This window comes from Neoarius graeffei, chromosome 11 (genome assembly GCF_027579695.1).
Source record: "Neoarius graeffei isolate fNeoGra1 chromosome 11, fNeoGra1.pri, whole genome shotgun sequence".
NCBI classification, from domain to species: domain Eukaryota; kingdom Metazoa; phylum Chordata; class Actinopteri; order Siluriformes; family Ariidae; genus Neoarius; species Neoarius graeffei.
The window spans coordinates 58,213,518-58,237,260 of NC_083579.1; the positions used below are offsets into that span (position 1 = coordinate 58,213,518).

At 40.5% G+C, this 23,743-nt stretch overlaps 1 protein-coding gene across 4 annotated transcripts in view; it reads right to left on the minus strand.

Moving 5' to 3' along the window:
- Positions 1-874: 874 nt before the first annotated feature.
- The window catches only part of kif26ab (kinesin family member 26Ab), a 133,279-nt gene continuing 110,410 nt past the window's right edge, over positions 875-23,743 (minus strand). For 3 of the 4 annotated variants that reach the window (XM_060934348.1, XM_060934349.1, XM_060934350.1), the window contains 11 exons: positions 20,855-21,064; positions 19,622-19,715; positions 15,305-15,567; positions 12,668-12,851; positions 10,744-10,903; positions 10,146-10,308; positions 6,396-9,714; positions 5,859-6,052; positions 4,292-4,312; positions 3,863-4,013; positions 875-3,772 (listed from right to left, as the gene is read on the minus strand). In XM_060934348.1, coding sequence (XP_060790331.1) covers positions 3,594-3,772; positions 3,863-4,013; positions 4,292-4,312; positions 5,859-6,052; positions 6,396-9,714; positions 10,146-10,308; positions 10,744-10,903; positions 12,668-12,851; positions 15,305-15,567; positions 19,622-19,715; positions 20,855-21,064 — 4,938 coding nt within the window. In that variant the 3' untranslated portion in view covers positions 875-3,593. Of the gene's footprint in view, positions 3,773-3,862; positions 4,014-4,291; positions 4,313-5,198; positions 5,464-5,858; positions 6,053-6,395; positions 9,715-10,145; positions 10,309-10,743; positions 10,904-12,667; positions 12,852-15,304; positions 15,568-19,621; positions 19,716-20,854; positions 21,065-23,743 lie in introns of those variants that run through there. The other variant, XR_009655652.1, reaches the window with a different exon arrangement.

The following is a 23,743-nucleotide window of genomic DNA, read 5'->3' on the forward strand; positions in this document are numbered from 1 at the left end:
ACAGGAGCTATTGGGGGGGACTATATTCTTTTAACTACTTCTGTTTCTTTTAAATACTTGATAAAGTGATATATCTGACTTGATGCGCTCTGCCATTTTTCTTTTCTGCTTACGGTACATGAGCTGATATCCTAGTAGTAGAGTAGCCAATCAGAGCACACAACTGCTCATATCCAGTGAATGTGGATAGAATAATAAGCTATAAGAGTTCCACCTACAGTGAGCATAAGACTCGTGCTGTTTTGCAATGTGCCACAGCATTGTAGCCAATCATTAGAGATATTACAAAATTCTCCATCCATCCATCCATCCATCCATCCATCCATCCATTATCTGTAGTCACTTATCCTGTGCAGGGTCGCAGGCAAGCTGGAGCCTATCCCAGCTGACTATGGGTGAGAGGTGGGGTACACCCTGGACAAGTCGCCAGGTCATCGCAGGGCCAACACATAGAGACAAACAACCATTCACACTCACATTCACACCTACGGTCAATTTAGAGCCACTAATTAGCCTAACCTGCATGTCTTTGGACTGTGGGGGAAACCGGAGCACCCGGAGGAAACCCATGCAGACACGGGGAGAACATGCAAACTCCACACAGAAAGGCCCTCGTCGGCCGCTGGGCTCAAACCCAGGACCTTCTTGCTGTGAGGCAACAGTGCTAACCACTACACCATCGTGCCACCCATTACAAAACTAACTGCTTTTATATTTTGTACTATGAACTGAAACCTGCCCTTTTATGGTTTTCTGGTATTTCCTTACCATTAAAAAAACTTGTTTTTCTTTTAAAGTATTTTTAAGGCCATCAACGTACATAGCACAGTGAAGTTTTGTTTAATGCCATCTGAAACAGAGATGCACACAACAATAAGAAGAACATGTTTTTATTCACAACAGAAAAAAGTCATACCAAGTTGCCATATCATACATTTTTACAAAGTTTGAAAATCTTTTACAAAACCAAAAAAAAAAAACATTAGAAAATATGATCTGATATGACATAAAGTACATTTAGAATAAAAAAAAAGTTTGTTTGGTGTTAGTTGGTTAATTCATGTTTATAACTGCCCATGACAGTGAAGTCCAGCATCATCATTAAAAATACATGTAAAAATGAGTAAGAACATATCTAAGAAATAATTAAAAAAAAAATCTCATGCAGCATTGTAAGAAAGGGCCTGAGTGTGTACTTGTAAAGGATAGCAAGGAAAAGGTTTGCTAATGCGATCTGATGAACAGTAGAAATAACCACCTTCGTAATTATGCTGGTATGCAAAAGTCGTTCACAAATATATTTTGAAAGACAGTTAACAAATAGCCATTGTGGACAATCTACACCTGTACAATTGCCTCCATGACATCAGGAATACAGAGGTATTTGTTAGAGGTTAGGCAAGTTAATCTGTAAAGAGAATTACAAAAGGCAGAAAGAAATGCTCTGAAAGTCCAAATAAGGCCAGTGCATTTGTGCTAAAGGCAAAAGCATTTTGAGGTTCTACAGACTGCAAGAATGCATAGAACCAATGCCTGGCACTAGTACTCCAGTGTATCTTATCCACAGTGGTTCAGTAAAACAATGTTAAACATCTGTAGTAGTTTTGTATAGTCAATTTAATCATTGCATCATTTGTAACAATGGCAAATGCTGACTATTTCAGTTCCTAGTTTTCACTGGACAATTATGATCACCTCTCCGTAAGCCTCTGAAAAGCAAAGTTAAATCTATTTTGAACTATTTATGGATCAGGTTTTTAGCTGTTGATCTTTTATATACTGGTTGAGAGACATCTCAGTCTTTCCTGAACTCCACACATCCTGTCAGACTACATAAATTATGAGCTGCTTTATGCACACAACAGCGAGTCTACAGGGCCCAATGATGAATTCACACTGCTGCAGTCTCAGTAAATGTAAACAAGGACCAGAGATAACATCATTTTTTTAATCAGATCACACTGAATGGTCATGCAAAATGGCTGGATTAAACTGTAAATTTGATTTTTTTTATTTTTTTGAAAAAAAATTTTCCCCCATTTTTAATTTTTTTTTTAAAGCTAGATAAGTCACATTTGGGGTTTTCTTTTTTGGGTTCTCATTTAATTTTTTGGGAATAAATCCTTATGTACATTCAATTTGAGTGAAGAAAGAGAGACAAAGAGAGTGTCAAATTGAACACCAAATGCAAGATATCAGTTATATTAGAATGTGTTCTTATGTAGATATGATCATGTGCCATGTTCTATTCACCTTAAAATACTCAAGGCAACTGAGTCAAAATTGAAGGGATTTACACTACCGTTCAAAAGTTTGGGGTCACTTTGAAATATCCTTATTTTTGAAAGAAAAGCACTGTTCTTTTCAATGAAGATCACTTTAAACTAATCAGAAATACACTCTATACATTGCTAATGTGGTAAATGACTATTCTAGCTGCAAATGTCTGGTTTTTGGTGCAATATCTCCATAGGTGTATCGAGGCCCATTTCCAGCAACTCTCACTCCAGTGTTCTAATGGTACAATGTGTTTGCTCATTGCCTCAGAAGGCTAATGGATGATTAGAAAACCCTTGTACAATCATGTTAGCACAGCTGAAAACAGTTTAGCTCTTTAGAGAAGCTATAAAACTGACCTTCCTTTGAGCAGATTGAGTTTCTGGAGCATCACATTTGTGGGGTCGATTAACTGCTCAAAATGGCCAGAAAAATGTCTTGACTATATTTTCTATTCATTTTACAACTTATGGTGGTAAATAAAAGTGTGACTTTTCATGGAAAACACAAAATTGTCTGGGTGACCCCAAACTTTTGAACGGTAGTGTATGTTAAGCATGGGCTCAACCAAGGTTGGCAGTGGTTGACTTACAACAGTATTACAAACATAGATCTTTAAAAGACATCACAGATTTGCTTGATATGCAAGTTAGAAAGTCACACACAGTTACTAGAAAGAGAACATAAGGCTCCAGAGGTTAGATGACAAAATGCTGTAATTTGATAGTACAGGAAAAAGGCAAATACTAGGAAGATGCAATAACATTAGCTTATTGCTTTCCTTTCATGTTGCCTTTAATATTCCCACAAAAATGGTATTTTACAGACTGTTTAGTCATATAAATACACTATACAATGTAATATTAAATCATTTTCTTCTTAAAAGTATTATGTTAAGAGTTGGCTTAGGTATGCTGGTTAGAGCACTAGCACCAATACAAAAAATAATGATTGAAATTATATCACAAAGGCACTTTGTGGTATAGCAGAAAAAAATTCTTGGTTGAACGATGACAGTCTGTTTTGTTTCAAAATAGTAGATGATCTAAAAATATCAGGTTGTTGCTTTTTTCCATTCAAATCCATTACACAGAGCGAGGCACTATATATTACCAGTACCAGTCATTTCTCAAATATAACACAATCTTCCTCTGCAGTGTTCAGTGCTCCACTCTTTTAACTTTATTCCTTGTCTTTTTTGTTCTTCGTATCAGTGAATTGGCTGCTACATTTCATTTTCCTTCCATTCAGACTTCCAAGATTCCTTCTCACTTCTACACCTTGTCATTTATCTCTACTTCTATCCCATTCTAATTTCATACCTCCACCTCTCGCGGTCCTTCTTGAATCTCTGATGCTACTCTGATGTCAAAGCAGGTCACCATCATAACACGTGACTTGCACAGGTTGACACAGTACTCCAGTTCACTTGTGACTTGCTCTAGCGCCTCCAAGTACTCCTGTGACTCCGGGTCTAAGTCCTGGTCCACCTCAACTGTATGGAGCAAAATCAAACATCAGTGAATGGAGAAACTTTGAAATGACTTGACTTAAGTGTAATACAAATGCTAACTCTAAAACTCACACTCTCCAATCCACTTCCTGGGGTCCATCATCAGTCTGGCTTTGGTGTCCTCCAGTTCTTCCTTTAGAGTGCCATGCTTAATTTTGAGATCTCTGATCTGTTGTTGCCGCCGCTCAACATCCTTCAGCTTTGTGTTAAAATACAGGAGACCCTACAGAGAAAGGTGATTGGAGATTTAGGCAAAAACCAATATGAAGTAAATGCCATTTCAAATCATTTTGAGACTAAAATTAGAGAACTTATACTGCACTGTATAATTGCAACAGAGTGCAGCATTTACTTTACAAATGAATCTAAAACATTTTCCTGGTTTTCTAACGCAGGAATATAGTACATGTTTCCTCACATAACATGAACATCTTAATAGTACCACCAACTTTTTATTCACTTATACCATTACATTATATCAATCTGGCCTGATCAACATACCTTATCCACATCCTGAATTGACTGCGAAAAAAAAAAAAAGAAGTGGGATGTTAATTTTAGGTCTAAAGTGAAATATCAACATATCAGCTCAACATGCATCCAGTATTCTGAGTTGGAAAACATAACTGCACATTTGTGTGGAAACAATATCTCGTTTTCCTGCTTTGCTGGTTTCTGATCAAATAAAACTGTAGATGTTGCACTGTGCTATTGTGAAAAGAAACCTTGAGTATACACTATATGGTCAAATGTATATGGACACCTGACCATCACACCCATATGCAAAGCCTTTCCCAAACTTTTGCCACAAAGCTGAAAGCACACAATTGTTAGAACATCTTTGTATGATGTAGTTTTATGATTTTCCTTCATTGAAACCCAAGGCTCAAACCTGTTCCAGTATTATAATGCTGCTGTACATAAAGTGAGCACCATAAACACATGCTTTCCCAAGGTTTGTGTGGAAGAACTTGAGTGACCTGCACAGAGCCATGACTTCAACCCCACTGAATACCTTCTGGATGAATTAGCTGACTGTGGACCAGGCCTACTCATCCGATATCAGTATCCGACCTCATGAATGCTCTTGAAGCTGTTACAGCAGCAAAGCGTGGACCAACTTTAGAATGGGATGATCAATAAGCACAAATGTGTACGATAGTCAGATGTTCAGATACTTTGGCCATCCATCCATCCATCCATCCATAATCAGTAGCCGCTTATCCTGTGTAGGGTCGCAGGCAAGCTGGAGCCTATCCCAGCTGACTATGGGTGAGAGGCGGAGTACACCCTGGACAAGTCTACTTTGTCCATTTATTGTATAAATTATATAAAATATTTCTGACAGTTCTGCTTAGGACACAGCAAAAATCAGAGAAAGCAGACTATATGTATCATAGTGTCATACTGGTATGCTGAAGACTATCACCCCTCTCTCTCAGTATCACCCAATGAATAAGTGTTTCACCTGCAGAATGGAAACAGTACCAGTGTCATATTCCCTCACTATATTTTATTTCAGAATATCAAAAAAGGTTTTTTGGGGTTTTTTTTTTAACCCAATTCTTGAGATACTTATCGTGGCATTGTTGGCACAGTGTTTTATGTTCTGGTTTCCTGAACCATGAGTCCTACTGTCAAACTCACACATCCTAGTCGTTTTTCATTTTGCACTATGAGGTAACACATTCAGACACAGTCAGGTCATGAAGTTCAAGAGTCTGAGTCACAAATGATTACCATCTTTTAATAACATGTTAGGGGCTGACACACACATTTCTTTCAATGTCAAGTGCAAAGAGTGATGCATATTGAACAGCTAATGCTCACATGATCAACTTCAAAATAGTGACCAAGGACATGGAAATGACAGAATGGCCAGAAGATAAATACAAATAATATGTGGGATAATTCAACTTTTTTACAAGTTGAAGACTCAACATGTGAATCAATGCTAACATTTTCAGCCAGTAGTCATAATGAAAACATTGTATCATTACAGGAAAAAAAACACTGAGCCAGAACCCAAGCATTTTAATTAAGCTCTCAGACATCCTCATTTACTCACCTCTGTGAGTTGTTCTTGTCTCCGCCGCTGCAACCGCTCTACATCATCAATCTCATACACCTTGATTTCAAAGGGCTCTTTCAATGGGCCTGATATAGGAGGCAGGTCCACCCACTGGCCTGTGGCTCCAGCCTTCATTCCCAGAGAGGAGGTGTCTGGTAAAGGAGCAGGGATGAGACGCCGCCTCTGAATGCCTAGAAGATCCAGATGATGTGGTGAATACAAGTTACAGTATGAACAATAACCAACACTGTTTAGAAAAAAAGCACTGAAATGTAAGACAAATGTGAACACATGAAACCACATAATACATGGATGTATTGATGGTCAGAGTGGAAAACATCTCAAATGAAGGAATGTAAAATAAATTATTCATAGTAAAAGAAAACAAGACACATCACAGATGAGAGCTTTATCTATCTGCAAGTATGTATGAAACTGTATCAGTGCCACACAGACTGACAATGATTAAGAACAAAAAAATAATCCTTGTAAAACTGGGTAACCTTCACCTGTAGGATACTACATACTACTCACCATTTGATCTCTTTTTGGGTGGTTTTGAGCTCCTGAGACGCATATTGGAAGATATCCCACTTTCACTCATAGAGTCATGAGCTGAAGATGCACTTCCAGTAGCCTCACTGTCTCTGATCATACTCTCATACCCACTACTACCTCCACTATGATAGAACAATGCAGTTCGCCCCATGGCAGGGGGCAGCTCTCCACTCAGGACACTGCTGTTGTCACTTCCATGCCCACTGCTGTACCTCTGTGGCCGTCTCGGAGCAGTGATCTTGCTATAAGGAGAAGGCAGGACAGGGATAGGTGTATGCTTGTCATCATTAAGGTTCACACCACTGTCATTCCCACTGTCAGAATCACCAGATCCCCTTGGTTGTTTTCCAGAAGGACTACCTGATGCCAGCTCACCTACTCGACTGTTAGTTGCTCGCATGGCTTGCTTAGTACCCATAATAGTTCCCCTTGTGGATTTACCATTACACCCTGCTCCTGCACGGGGTAATGCACTCTTTCCTGAAGGTGGGAGGCTAACATTCCTCGTTGCAGATGTTGTGAGAGACTTAGTTGAGGAACTTAGGGCTTTGGAATTGCTTGCAGACAATGTGCGAGCTTTGTTTCCATTTACAGGCACTGGTCTTGCATTAAGGCTGTTTTTGATCGGCCCATTTTTTCCCATGTTGAATTGATTAACACAGGGAGTTGGAGAGGTAGTGATTGGGGAAGAGTTAGCAACAGGTGATCCAAACTTAGTAACAGATTTGCTTGACTTTCCACCAAGACTGGCCCCACTGTTCTCTCGACTGAGCACAGGTTTAGATCCTAAAGATGTCAAACTGTCAGACCTTTCTAGGGATACCTGGCTTCCATACATTTGTGCAGCTTCCCCTCTTGCTCCTCTGGCTTTCAGACTTGAGGTTCCTTTTAGTAAACCATGATCTAACTTCAAATTAGATGTTTTTAAACTATATGAGTCTCCTCTGTACCGCAGATCACATTCATCCTCTGATTTTGCAGGCCTGAGTACCAGTGACTTTCCTGTCTCACACACAGACTTTAAGGCACTTGGTGGTAGCAAGGTTCGATTCTTCTGATCCAGACTGGACTTACGTATTGGAGGTGGAGGAGGTAAAATACCACCAGACAGCATACTAATGTCCTGCTTATTTGCTTTCCCATTTTTTTCCAAAGATGAAAACCAGCTACCTGATGATCCAAGGTCAAGGCCAACCTTGACATCAACAGATGTATGAATGACTGGAACAGTCCCAAGCGTGGTTGCACCTCTTCTGAGTTGTGGCATTTTGCTGGGTGTCTCCACCTTTTTGGTGCTGCTGGATTTTTCACATCCATCTACCACCCTTTGGGAAGTAGACCCCTGTGTTGTAGGTATTCGTGAAATACTATTAAAGTCTGTGCCTGCTTTTCTAGTGGGTATGCAACTCATTCCATTTTTTAATTGTTTGGAAGAATGATTTGAATTTGAGGCCATAGGCAACTGTATCACATTCTCTTTCCGATGCCATGGGTCATCTGACGTGCCTTCTAGCCTCAGTGGTTCACGTCTCCAATTGCTACCATTACTGCTCTGACTGATGCTACTGGTCTGGACTATGGATGAGGTAGGTTTCATTTTCCTAGGAAGACTGCAATGGACACTGTACGGGTCTTGCAGGGTCTGGGTTGGAGATGAATTAATGTTATTTGGTTTTGCCATATTTAAAGTATTTCTGATGGAAGCTTTTGTGGACTCTGGTGAGGATGAGCATTTATTAAGTGAGAGTTTACTTGAAGTGGCACTGTCACTATCCAGTTCTGAGAAACTAAAGCCACTATCATTCAAGGAGTTATTGGGTTCCTTCTGGGGACTGGTTTGGAACATGCCAAGAGAGTCAAGGTAGAAAGCACTTCCTGATTCAATTTGTGTACTGTCAGGAAGGAAGACATCTGCAGACTGTGCTCCTTCACTCTCTGTGGTGCAGACACTTACTTCACTAAGCCAAGAACTAATAGAAGAACCACGGCTGTCTAAGGAGACAAATGTTTCCTCTGAAAACGGTGCTACCATCTCAATGTTTACTTGAGAGGCACCCACACTGGATGTATATGCATCAAACTCATCATTAATGCTGCTGATTATGCTTACTGGCCTAGATCCTGAAGCAAGGGCCTGTACAGAGCAATCACTATTGAAGCTTATGATACTGGAGGGTCTTCCATTGTCCATAATACTTCCAATTGATAGTTCTTCTACAAGGGTAAATACCAGTTCATCCTCTCCATTTAGCTCAACTGGCTGCTGCAGAGTTACTGTAGTCCTTAAGATATCTCGCTCCCTAAGTGTGGACTTTAGCTGGCATACCTCTAGTGGAGTCTTGGGGTTTAAATGATGAACCCTGCTCAAAAGAGGAGAGTTGCTACCTGAACCACACTGCTTCTGTACTTGATGGCTCATTCCAATGGGTGGTATCCTTACAGCAGACTTTTCTTCTGATTCACTATTATCTCTTGTATTGTCTCTTTGTTGTGGGGGTGGAGGAGCAGGCTTGGGTAGTTGTTTCCTGTTAAAGAATATTTTTTCTCTCACCACTGGCTCTGAGTTTTGAAATGCTGCTGATTTATCTTGTTTCCCTGGGGAGCATGGGGCTAAGCTGTCTGTTACCAGCCCCTTTTCACTATCTGCCCTTGTACAACAGGCAGTTACAGGCATATCTTCATCTGACACTGAAGAATTTTGGCATTTGGAATGTTCAATTTTGGACTTGTGTTTGGGGCTGCTGGGCAGTTTACTGTGAGCAGAAAGTGGCTGTTTGGATAATATATTGTGCTGCTGGGAAGATGATGTTTTGGTAGGACCCATAAACGCAACCGATAAAGGTCCTTCTTTGGGCTTTATTGAAATAATGTCTGTCTTTGAGCTTACTTGACTTCCTCTAGCTTCACCAACAAAAGCACTTGGTTCCTCACTCCCATCAATACATTCCAGTCGCTCTTGAAGCTCAGCAAAGGTGTTGCACTTGAAATGATCTTTGTCAGTTGGTCCTTCTTTACAACGCTGCTTTCTGTTAAGGGATGGGATAATTGGAACAAAGGCTGGTGGACCTTCATTGTCACTGAGTTCTCGATCAGAAATCGTAGCACCACCAGGGCCAACATAAATAACAGTATCACATGACTGTTCACTGCTTGAGGAGTAATCTGGATCACTCAGTAGTGAAGGTAGATCTGGGTCCAGAGCCACAGTCCGTGGATGGAAGGGTCTTAAATGTGGGGGTCGGCGAATCCTTCCTTCATCACAGGAGCTTTCACCTCCAGATGAACTGGATGCATACTGCACAAGGAATGAAGCATAAATTAGGATAAATTATATGAACTAGGATACCTATGAGATACAGTAATTATAACTAAACATGAATGGTAATAATCATTTCAGCTTTTTTATGTTATACTTAATTACTGTATGATTTTCTGTCAAAGGAAATAATAGTAAGTGACCTTTATCTATACTGGATTTGCCAGTAAATACATATCTATAATCTGATACCAACTATTATTATTGGTTTCTTATCGTTATTAATCTAGATCTTGTTTATGCTATTGTTCTTCAAATGTCTGCATTTAAGATTATATGTATGTACAAATATCAACATTTATTTACCTTTTTTAATATTTCAAAAGCATATATGTAAAGATAACCTTGAATGCAAATTGCAGCCATTTTTATTTAATAAAAATGGTTTTACCCAATAAGGTTTTACTGACCTTGGACTTTTTCTTCCTCATGCGGTGAATTCGGGAGGCGAGTTGGATAGTGCTGAGTGAATCAGTATAATGACCAGGTGAGTCTGAGACATGTGCTATCATTGTTGTCCTGCAGTTGATATTCCCAAGTGAATCACGAAGGAGCATTGTAAGCTTGCTATCCCTAAATAATACAAAATGATATCCGTAAGAAAGGTGTTAACAAATCCTCTAAAAACCTTTAAATGATGTTTTTCCTTGTTTTGACAGACTTGATATTTTAGACGTTACCTAAAATGATCAAATAGTGTAACGAGGTGAATATTTAACTTTATACACTATGTTGCAGAACACTGTGAATGACATCAGCAGCAGACAAAGCTGACAGTAAACCTGTCAACACCATTCAGCATGTGTAATCATGTTGCTGCCAGCTTTGATTACGTGTTCACTCTTTCTCCCTTATGTCTTTGGAAAACTGAATAACAATAAACCTCATCTGTCTTGTGTAAGTTCACATGAAAAACTACAAATAAAAATATGTGTACGAGAGCCTAAAGACAAAGAATGTTTTGACATCTTAAATGTTGGTGGGGAAAAAAAGTCTGCTGATTCGTACCTGTATGGTACATGTTTAGCTCCATTTGTCAAAGCCAGGATGACGTTGCCTAAGGCAGTGAGTGACAGACACAAACTGCCTCCTCCATCCCTGCTTTTACTAAGCACCTTTTCACAGCTGCCCAGATCTATGAGGTGCAGTCTACTTCGACCCCCAGACACTGGGAAGGAGGAGAGGAAATAGGAGAGAAAGCAAAACACAGAAAGTAAACAAAAGACAAACTTTTTTTTTCTACTTTGGACGTCAAATGTCCCAAAGTGGCAAATGACATTATTACAACTTGCAAATTACCACTTACAAGGTACCACGAGTGCTGCATAAAACATTCAGGACACTGATATTACAGTGCTAAATAAAGGGTGCAAAGCAGAATTTAAGGTTATAGATTTGGCTAATTGGCGGCACGGTGGCGTAGTGGTTAGCACTGTCGCCTCACAGCAAGAAGGTCCTGGGTTTGAGCCCAGCGGCTGACGAGGGCCTTTCTGTGTGGAGTTTGCATGTTCTCCCCGTGTCCGTGTGGGTTTCCTCCGGGTGCTCCGGTTTCCCTCACAGTCCAAAAACATGCAGGTTAGGCTAATTGGTGGCTCTAAATTGACTGTAGGTGTGAATGTGAGTGTGAATGGTTGTGTGTGTCAGCGCGATGATCTGGCGACTTGTCCAGGGTGTACCCCGCCTCTCGCCCATAGTCAGCTGGTATAGGCTCTAGCTTGCCTGCGACCCTGTACAGGATAAGCGGCTACAGATGATGGATGGATGGATGGATGGATGGATTTGGCTAATTCACTACAGAAGCTGTGACAGAAGACACCATTTCACAGTGAAGTCTGAGACAGGTAGAGAGAGGTTATAACACACTACTAACCCTCCTACTCTGAAGTAATGTCGGGAAGTGTACACAGCAGCAGATATTTCCGCACCCTTTGAGTAGGTCAAATGACTGATTTATTCCTGAGTAAGCTGCAGTCTGATTTGATACAAATCTGGGCCAAACTGGCCAAATGAACAGCTATAAACAAAACACCCAGACATATACAGTAACTCGTGCTATTAATAAATCCTTGTCTGCTCACACAAGTCATCATCCAGAGACACAAACATTTTGGACCACTGGTACAGATATTAAATTCATACTGCTGTGTGCTGCAAATGTAATAACATAAAAGAAATGTCAGATAAAATTCTCTGTCACAAATGACACCATTTTGTAAGGACATTTTCAGTGCACCACAGCTTATTGCACAAAAGCTCTTGAATAACTATCATTACCTTTTGTCATGGCATTAAAACGGTCATTCTGCGCGTCACATAAAGTTGCTCTGAGGGGAACAATAGCTTCATGCAGAAGCTGCCTCACATTATCCCTGCTATACGTACATTATTTCACATAACTGCAAAGAAAAATGACAGTTTCAGAGCAGGCTGCTTTCTCCTTACTCTTCCACTGTTGTTTTGTGCTCTGTCCTTTCAGAAAGCTAGTCAGCCACCATTTCCATTTAACACAACGGTGTAGAGTTTTTCTTCAGTTATCAAATCCTCAGCATTTACCTACGCTAATGAGAACTGGAGTATTGCACTGTGACAGATACTTCTACATTATGATTGTGTTCATTAGCTGCTCATGAATTATTACTGTCTGTTAAAATTCCCATTAAAGTTTAATGAAGTGGTCAAAACAGGCCCGAGTGATTTACCTTCCACATGATAAATTGAAAGAAAAAATGAAAGGGGTGATGGGACGGTAGCTCTGATTTAGTCTGTAATGTCTCAGCTATTAGAGTAATGAGTTTGAGATGCAGCTCTCCACCTCTGCGAGTATGAAGAGTGAGAAAGAAAAGGAAATGGAAGTGCAGCCCATCAATTAACTACACAGAAGGAGATCATCAGAGCTGGAATGTCAATTAACCACACGCACACATATACTCACTTCCACCCTTGCCACTCTTCTCCATCCGATACTGATAAATGTGAAGAGTGAAGAGCATATGTGAGTTGCGCCGGTCTTCCTCATCTGCATCAGGATGGCTGGTACTGCGTGCTGCAAGGGCTGCATCCAGAAAAAGGGCAGCCTTCTCTGCGGTGGGAGCCCGTAACTCACTGTGATTCTGGAGCTGGAATCATACGCAGAAAAAAAAACACTGATACTGTTGTTTACCCTTAAGACAAAATGAAGGAAAATTAATATCCTTGTTCGTTCTTTATCACAATGAATAAAAATTATCACCAAGTCTGTGTTACATTATCGACAGTAAAAAAAAAAAAGAGCGGTACAAAATTTCCCTTTCTGAATGTCCATCCATCCATTCATCCATTATCTGTAGTCGCTTATCCTGTGTGGGGTCACAGGCAAGCTGGAGCTTATCCCAGCTGACTGTGGGCGAAAGGCGGGGTACACCCTGGACAAGTCACCAGGTTATCACAGGGCTGACACATAGAGACAGACAACCATTCACACTCACATTCACACCTACGGTCAATTTAGAGCCACCAGTTAGCCTAACCTGCATGTCTTTGGACTGTGGGAGAAACCGGAGCACCCGGAGGAAACCCACGTGGACACGGGGAGAACATGTCTTTCTGTTTTCCACACAGAAAGGTTCTCGTCGGCCGCTGGGCTCAAACCCAGGACCTTCTTGCTGTGAGGCGACAGTGCTAACCACTACGCCACCGTGCCACCCCCCTTCCTGAATGTAATAAAAAAAAATTCCTAATACCATACATGTCTTACACTTCTTTGATATCCTGATATCTTTGTTTTGTTGTAACACTGAAAGGGGGTGGGGGTTGTCATGGCAAAATTTTCTAATGGCAAAACTTCTTTCTACTAGTTTGAAAGACATAAAGAGAGACCAGTAATGAAGGTGAACTAGAGAGAATTTGAGCCGCTTTACACACAGGTAAGCCATTAGATTTGGTCTCTGGGGTAATCAGTGTGAGAAATATACATATAAAGTGAGAAGGATTACTGATAGAGTGAACAAAGGATCAAGACAGCAGTGGGCACAATCTCAAGATAATTCAACTGGTTGATTGGTAAAAAGGCAAAAAGGTCAAGATCCTTAAAGGCCTGTACCAGAGGGGAGATGAAACAGTAGGCTTGTTAAAGCTAGATGGCCTTTCGATTTCATAAAATCTGTGATATTTTGTTTCCTGTGAAATTTGGTCATTGTGATATATGTTTATTTCTGTAATATCTTACAAAATATCAGGCCATTCCGTGGCTGGGAAGTTATTTAATTTAAGGGGATTCCCTAGCCAATAATGTGCATGAAACTGCTCGCTTCGTGCAGTCAAGCAGACAGAGGAAGTCCGTGTGCGCATGCGCAGGTTTACCTTCTTCTTCTACTTCTTCTTTTGGGTTTTACAGCAGCTGGCATCCACAGTGTTGCATTACTGCCATCTACAGGTTTACCTTGACCGTGCACTGACAGTTACATCATTCTGTCGCTAAACTAACAGCTGATCACACCGAGGTGCTGGCTGACCGCCGATATTTATTAGCTTGGTCCTGTGTTTCCTTTCCTTTGCAACATAACGTCTTTTCTTCTCGCTTTCCGTTACTGTAGTCAGTCTTTCACGTTTCATTCACACACTCGCATCCTCCATTTTTCTCTCCTGTTTCAAATTTGTATCCCGCAATGCTTTGCGCAAACAGGGAAAGCCCACCATGTCATGCATGATGTAGTATCTTGAATTGGGTCATGGTGAAGCAAGAAAAAATAGCAGAGAATTTAGGGCCATATGGCCCTAAATTCATTAATTGTTCTATTTAAAAAAAAAAACTAATAAAATTGGAAGTCTGTGATCCAAATTCAGTAGCTTTCAGTCCACTAAAGAAAAATAATTGGGTGTCAGGGGAAATTCTTTTTATGACCTACACTTGAAAAATCTGAAAGGCAGTCTACCTTTAAGAGCAATTCAAAGAAAATTTGATTATTTAAAACTAGCTAAAACTGCTTGGGCTTTTTTTCTGGAACAGGGTCCAGAACCACTTTGGCCCTGAAATGGCCCTAAAGTGGTGAAATAAATCTGTTACAAATGAATGTTTCATCAATCAGATAAACTGACGCTTGAAATAAGCAGTGCCTATCTCAGTCAGCAGCACTAGCACTGAGGAGAAGGGAGAATGCTCTAAGGAGCGCTGGGTGGAGCCTGACTCCCTCTATCTAAACTTCACAAGCCTACAGGCAGCCTTTGAAGTATTGGCCTCATATGGACCCCAAAAAACAACATCTGATGCCAACACCTGGCAATGCTTTCAACTACCCTCTACCCCATCTCCCCAAATTGCAAATACCCCACTAGCATTTATTCTCCTCCAATGAGGAGGCTGGTGGGGGAAGGGAGTGAAACAGCTGCCTCTCAGTGCAAGGCTTCATGACTTCACACTATAAAATATGCTGCCAAACAATACATAGTTAGAACATAACCCATTTTATTGATACACAGACAGAAAACCACATATGCTCAGAGAAAAGCTATTTAAGACTTACAGGTTCATATTTAAAAGGGAACAAAAGACAAAAAAATATCAGTAAAGCCTGAGCCTTGATCTCTCACTAACCTGTGTGCCACAGATGGGGTCCTCACGCAGGTAGACCCCTGGTGATTGGCCATCCTGCAGACTGCCTGTTGACACATCCGAGAGCAGATCCTGTAGCCCTTCGTCTTTACCGTAGATCTCCACAGCCGAGACACGTACGGAAAAGCGTGTGCCAGTTTTCTCCCTGCGCTCACTGATGAGCTTGAAGAGCCAGGAGATGGCACAGGGCGCAATGCCAAGGCTCTGAGAAGAGCTGTCTTTGCCAATCATGGTGTATGTCTTGCCTGGTGAGGGGGAGAGAGCAAGCTGTTAATTCTGGCAGTGTATTCAGAACACTGTGCTTACTGGTGTATGCAGAGCTCTGGAATTTCAAGACAGCCTTTTCTACTGATGATATCAGTTATTACACATTTACTCAAATTCATTTACCAGGGTTAGATGTAATAATAGACAGAAAGAGAGAGGGAAGGAGGCAGTTTTAGGTAAGATGTCAAGTTATCAGGTTCTTTTCTTCAGAACACAACAGTAAGAAAATATGCTCAGCTCACATACTGTAAGCATGGGTATGTGTGTGCGCTCATTGCTCACGCGTGTGTGCATGTGTGTGTTCACTACTTCAGATGGGTTAAATGCAGACAGGAAATTTCACAAGTGTGTGATGAATAAAGTTGTGCTTTCTTTCTTTCTTTCTTTCTTTCTTTCTTTCTTTCTTTCTTCTTTCAAAAAAATGTTGAAAAACCTGATGACACACTTAATAAAGCCTAGATTGTGATTCATCACAATTTCTCTAAGAATTCTGCTATGGTTTAAGATACAGTGTCTTGCAAAGTATTGATCCCCCTTGGTGTTTGTCCTGTTTTGTTGCATTACTAGATGAAATTAAAATGGATTTTTAGAGGGTTAGCACCATTTGATTTACACAACATGCCTACCACTTTAAAGGTGAAAATTGTTGTTTTATTGTGATACAAACAATAATTAAGATGAAAACACAGAAATCTGGACTGTGCATACGTATTCACCCCCTTTCATACAAAACCCCTCAGTAAGAGCTGGTCCAACCAATTCACTTCATAAGTCACATAATTAGTTGATTAAGATCCACCTGTGTACAATCAAAGTGTCACATGATGTCTGTATAAATCAACCTGTTCTGGAAGGACCCTGACTCTGCAACACTACTAAGCAAGCAACATGAAAACCAAGGAGCCTCCAAACAGGTCAGAGACAAAGTTGTGGAGAAGTATACATCAGGGTTGGGTTATAAAAAATATCCCAAACTTTGAATATCCCAGGGAGCACCATTAAATCCATTAGAGCAAAATGGAACGAATATGTCACCACTACAAACCTGACAAGAGAAGGCCACCCACCAAAACTCACAGACCGGGCAAGGAGGGCATTAATCAGAGATGCAACAAAGACACCAAAGATAACACTGAAGGAGCTGCAAAGATTGACAGTGGAGATGGGAGTATCTGTCCATAGGACCACTTTAAGCCGTACACTCCACAGAGTGGGGCTTTATGGAAGAGCACCTCCGGGTGCTCCGGTTTCCCCCACAGTTCAAAGACGTGCAGTTAGATTACCATGGGATGGCCTTGGGCTGAAGTGCCCAAGAGTGGCGGTGTGCAAGTATGCAGCGGCTTTGCTCTCCTACGACGAACTAAATTTCGTTGTGCAGTGACAATAAAGGCATTCTATTCTATTAAAAACTGAGATGTTAGAACATTTAAACTTAACCCTTCTAAGCTACTTGATTTATATGATGCAACTACCTCACTACTTTCCTAAACTAAAAACTTCATTACTTATTGTAACACCACTGCCTACCATTGTGTCTCAAACAACTTCTTCATAAACACATGGCTGTGCAATATGTAGCATACATTATAACTAGTATAAATACTTTTGTACTTAACTTGTATATACACTGTCAAAAATAAGAGTAGGAGTCTATTTCTGTCCCCCAAGGTACAATCTATACTAATGTACCCACTAGAGCTCATTATTGGGCCTCAAGGTAACTACGTGTACCTTTTTAGGGCCCAAAAGGTACATACACTACCGTTCAAAAGTTTGGGGTCACCCAGACAATTTTGTGTTTTCCATGAAAAGTCACACTTTTATTTACCACCATAAGTTGTAAAATGAATAGAAAATATAGTCAAGACATTTTTCTGGCCATTTTGAGCATTTAATCGACCCCACAAATGTGATGCTCCAGAAACTCAATCTGCTCAAAGGAAGGTCAGTTTTATAGCTTCTCTAAGGCCCTGTCCACACGGCAACGGATTCAGGTGAATCCGATACAATTGTTTATCGTTTAGGCCTGGCGTCCACACGGCACCGGCGTTTTGGGTGCCCCAAAACACAATCTTTTGAGAACGGGTCCCAGAGTGGAAAGATCTGGCAACGTTGCCATTGTGAAGTCGTCTGGATGAGTAGAACGGATTTGTTTACGATGACGTCACAACCACATGAGTGTCAGTGCTTCACACTGGGTAGACGTGTAATGAACTCGATGCGAGTTGTCAACAAATCCTATAACTTGGTTCATGAAACGCGCTTACGCAATATTTTCACTGTGAATATTTATTGTGTAATGGTGCAAAGTGAGAGAGAGAGAGAGAGAGAGAGAGAGAGAGAGAGAGAGAGAGAATAGCCCTTAGGGCAGAGTCAATCCTGCCAGCAAAAATAGGGAAAAAAAGGAGCAATCTCACCTCTTCAGATGTTGGTTTAAGTCCTACAATACATTCCTCAAAAAGGGCGTAGAAGAACAAATTAATCCATCAACGTGTAGCATTCAATTTATTCCGGACCATTAAAGACGCCGCCTTCCGCATAGAATCATACGTCATCCTCGCCGCCATATTGGATGGGTCAAAGCGGAGAATAAAGATGCCTCATTCATGTGCTGCGTTTAACTGTACCAACAGGTTTACCGTCCAAACGAGATCACATGGGATTATCTTTCACAGGTGAGACTGGAAAAATACTTTTCATTGTATTTGGTCATTATAATGTAATTTTACGAACAGATTTTTCTGACTTTGTGGCTAATATGAAGTCTCGCGCATAATAGTTTATGCGCATGCGTCCTTACTTCTTCTATTGTTCTGGTGTCTCCGAAGGGACCGTCTTACAGCGCCCCTAGAGGTGTGGCATGTGTATTGCATCGTTTTCAGCAAGCGTTGTGTTGCCATATGGACCTGATATTTTACTGATCGTTGCCCATGTGGACGTGATATTTTTTTAAATAACATCTCGTTGCCATTGTCGTGTGGATGTAGCCTAAAGAGCTAAACTGTTTTCAGCTGTGCTAACATGATTGTACAAGGGTTTTCTAATCATCCATTAGCCTTCTGAGGCAATGAGCAAACACATTGTACCATTAGAACACTGGAGTGATAGTTGCTGGAAATGGGCCTCTATACACCTATGTAGATATTGCACCAAAAACCAGACATTTAGTAGAATTTAGCTAGAATAGTCATTTACCACATTAGCAATGTATAGAGTGTATTTCTGATTAGTTTAAAGTGATCTTCATTGAAAAGAACAGTGCTTTTCTTTCAAAAATAAGGAAATTTCAAAGTGACCCCAAACTTTTGAACGGTAGTGTATATGTTCCCAAGCAGTATATAAAGGGTACAAATAAGTACCTTAGAGGGTACTGCCCCAGTGACAAGCCATTGCACCCCTAAAGGTATAATACTGTACTTTATTTTCTGACAGGGTACAGTATATTCTGATTTATGGTTATGTTTCTCCTTTCACTCTCACTTTTACTTAATCCTCGAGTTCTCTTCTATTTCTTATTCTGATAGTTTCTGTTTCACTGCGCTGTATCACCAAGTCAAATTCCTGTGTACATTGTACATTTAAAGCATTTAAGCATTAAATAAAGCATTTCTGGTTCCTATTCTGAAACATGTTGATCTGGTCGCAGCCTTAAGATATCCAAATCCAATGTTCTGTGAGCATAAATTATTAAGCTTTCAATTACACTCTCTTACCTATGGCCTTTCTGCTCATAATAATCACATACTATAGAAGTAGAGGGGAAATGGGATGAAGGAGTAAAAAGGATCATGCCCCCCCCCCCCCCCCACACACACACACACACACACTCGACCTGAGTATCACTGAAGGCTTTTAAAGAAATGAGAAGGACAAACCATCTTTATTTAGCAGCTAAGTGGGTTCTACACTATTAACCAAAGGCCTGGACTATAAGACACATGGCTACTATCCCACTTGGAAGTCATTAGTAAAATGTAATGTGATGTAATTACACGTAATGGTAATGCACAATATTAGACAAGAAAAGCTTACCAAGTTTAACATGGCCAAAGCTGAAGATACATCCATCTGCTCCATTCACCACTGACTGGATAACTTCAGCCACAGTCCCTGAGCACACTTCAGCCTGCAGACATCCAGAAAAGACAAGGATATGAACAGTCAGCCGTTTTTCTTGACAACGCAGTGCTGCAGGTTTCATCGCAGAACACTATGCATGAACTGTCCACAAGAACTTGGTCAGTTTGAAAGACAGATATTTCTGCTGCATACAGATATCCACTTAATTCATCATTAGTAAAAGAAATACAATGCAACATCAAATCAACCGAATAGCAGCTCATCATGGATTCATCAGGCATGGGGAGGTTTACACTGCTGCAGTCTACAGTGTTGTCATTACAATCTGTTCCACTAGCCTCAGTCCACAGGGACAGTTCGCTCCTGCAGCAATCTCCTTCCATACATCACGAAAGAAAAAGTACACACAAGGGCAAACAAGGCTATCTAACTGTAGACTGAAGAACAGCACATTTTAACAAGCTACTGACGAGAATAATGTGCCTCTTCAGCCACTAAAACGGACAATTATTTAGTAGATCGACCATCATGCTCAGATTTATCTACTTGTTTTAAACATTACATTGAATATTTTAATCAGACAAACACTTTAATTCAAGCATGCACTAAGAAAAAAAAACAAATTAATTGCCTGTGTAAAGAGCCACTATAAAATGGGTTTAATACCGAGTTCTTTCAGCACAGACATTAACGTTGTCAAGCTCAGTTGCCACAAAACGTCAACTAAATTGTTCTCACTTAATCATTCTCAAGGACTGTGCACGTCTCTTAAGTGTCTCTTCATGGTTATTTGTGTGGCTGTTTGGAAGGCTTTGGTCTTTATTTGGATGGCCTCCCAGCTTTCGAGTCTGGGTGACAAACCAAAAACGTTGCTAGTTATATGTGGCTGGAATTCAAATAATTTTCCATACGTAAAAGAAACAGCTGCTGTGCCTATACTGTGAAGAATGATGCTGAAGTGAGATGGCCATTTTTGCATTAAGCCTCAAGCCCTGTCCAGAATATGTGCGTGGGAGGATGGGATGTTTGTATACGCATTGTGCTACTGTTGTCCTACTGCCCTTGAGGAAATGTCTTAGCCTAAATGTACTAGAATACAACACAGGAGGCAATAAAACAAGACAGCAGCATCAGAAATATCACAACACCAACAACAATTCACATAGAATCCAGCGGAGCTTTTACCTGTGAGGCATCTTGGGTGAAGATAGCATCAAAAGCAAACATTTTTGGAGCAGCAAGTGGTGTACGTCGGTGGCCTGAGCTGGGCTGGGTCAGGAGCGAAGGTTCATACAGAGTCAACTGCTTCTTCCGCTGGTCCACCTTCAGGAAAGACATGGACTCCGAAGAGTCCTGCACTCCTACAGATGGACAGATCCGCACCATCACCTTCACCTGCTCAGGGAAGTGGAAGTGGATAAAAGAAAATATTACGTAAGGATGCTCATGCCGGAAAAAAAATAGAAAATCACAGACGCAAATAATAAAATACATTGAATTCATGGAGACTTCTTTTTTTGTTGTTGTTTTTTTCTAGGATTATGGGTTTGGTAGAATGCTACTGTAGAGATTTGCAGATAAAGTAACCGAATCATATGATGACAAAAAGAAATCTTGTGTTTTAGCTAAAGAAGCTGTAAGGAACTGCAAAGACTCTTCCAACATATTTTACAGTGTCACCCAAACACACAGCAAAGAAGGACCCAGCAGCTGCAAAACTGCTCTAATTAATCTTCACAACACAGCAGTAAAAAGCTGACACTACAGACATCACTCAGCAGTCAGGCAAACACAAGTACAGTACAGCAGATTTCCCCTGGAGCTCCTACGGCATTCCAATCTGAGCAGCACAAAGCCATACCACATCCTGGTGGACCTATGGTTAGTGTTTATTTACAGCTACAGTCTAGCTTTGGTCCAGCAAAACAATGTCAGTTTTGCTTTATCCCACTGCCGTGCCAGTGGACAGAGGAATGTCTACACCATGGCACCAGGCATGGCCAAGCTCCCCCTCGTTCCTGCTGCTCCGCAGGGGCCGATTATCGCTGATGGACATGTGCACATGGTGAAGGAAATTACTCTGGCTGACATTGGAAACAGGTTTCCATATATGAATGACCAAAAAAAGTCAGGCTAAGTCAACAGTCTTCTTCACTACATTTACATTGGTTGGCCAGTAAGGTCTTGCACACCTCCTAATAGTCGTATAAACTGATCTGTTCTCCCAGTTCCAGATCCTTTTATATATATATATATATATATATATATATATATATATATATATATATATAAGGTTAGTAGAATAAGATATATTTCTGCTGCCACTCTTAGGTATAATTTTTTGTGAAAACACCAGGTAAAGGTTGAGCTTCGGTCCAAGTCGATCATTTCAGGCAGCAGCAGCAGACGTGAGGTTCAGTAGCAGGGAGAGGAAGCTCGCTAATGAAGCTGGGTTTCAATGACTCCATTTACAATGGGCAGTTAGCAATCATCTCAATGGGCTTGAGTTTTTGGCAACTTGTGTTCCAATAATATCACAGAGCAGGTGGTATCTAATCTGGTACAAATCTTCTCGATCTCTATAAATATAGTAGAATGCAGCTGAATAATATTAGGCAATGGGAATACATGCTGAATACTTGCTGGTTTGCTTTTATTCAGAGCTTCCAACTATACTGCCTGTTTGTTTAAAAAAACCTGAGACCACTACATTTTTGCTACTATATCAAAAAGACTATATTTATTGAGAATTCTTACTTCCTTACTTGATTATAAAGTTTCTTTATAGCTCTGCAATGAAAGAATGAGACATTTGCTTTTGAATGATTTGATGCTTATTCAAAATCTTTTCCGAAATACAGTACTACTCAAATGTTTGGACACAATGGTTTTTATTTATTTTTATTCATTAAAAGTAAAATTTTATTCTTAAAGTAATGATGGAATAAGCAATTTATATTTACTTAGTTGAGTGGTTCTTGACATAATATGGATTATTACAGTTGTGGAATAGGGCTAGTTACTGTATTTTTATTATTTACTATTTACTGTTGGATCTCCGTCTGGCAAGGCATGCTGTAATACAGATGCGAGTGGGGAGTTAAACTCTTGCGGTTACCAGAGGACTAGCCCCCTGCTGTAACCCTAGCTGTATAGGCGAGAGGCTGAGGGCTATCGAAACGGAGATCGGCGCCGCACCCATACGCCTTCAAGAGTTGGTTAGTACTGGGACAGGAGACTGTCTGGGAAAACCAGATTCTGGCGTGAGAGGGACTTGACTTGACTTGACTGTTGGATCTCAACCACATTAAGAAGGTAAGAAATAGCACTAATTAACTTTTGACGAGACAAACCTGTTAAGTGAAAAGCATTCCAGGTGACTCCCTCATGAAGCTGATTAAGATAATGCCAATAGTGTGCAAAGTGTCATCAAGGTAAACTGTGGCTACTTTGAAGACTCTAAAATATGAAACATAGTTTGTTTTTTAACACTTTTTTTTTGTTTCCCACATATATGGAATTATGTTCCATGTGTTAGTTCATAGTTTTGATGTCTTCAGTATGTAGAAAATAGTCAAAATACAGAAAAGCGTATGAATGAGTAGGTGTGTCCAAACTTTTGACTGGCACTGTAGATAAGTTAAAAAAAAAAAGCCAAGCGGATAATGAAAGGGAAAATAGTTAATCAACACCTTTAAATGCCCTCTCCCACAGAGAACAAAGCAGGGAGAAAGCAAACGAGAACAAGGAGAGCAGATTCATGACATTCCAAGGGCTTTATACCACTATATTAGCCTACACTGCCCCGAGCCTGTCTGGGCAGCAGTCTCTATGATGCAAACAACTGTGGCTGTGTACAGACACCCCACATTGTGTGTGTGTGTGTGTGTGTGTGTGTGTGTGTGTGTGTGTGTGTGTGTGTGTGTGTATCATGCCAAATGTCACGTGTTCCCAACTGAACAGAGAGATGTATGGCTTTGCATTTGGTCAGGTTAAACCAAAAAGCGCTCTTTATTCACTGTCAAAGAATGCATTTGTAAGCACATTGACAGTTTCTCAGTTTGTGTGTGTGTG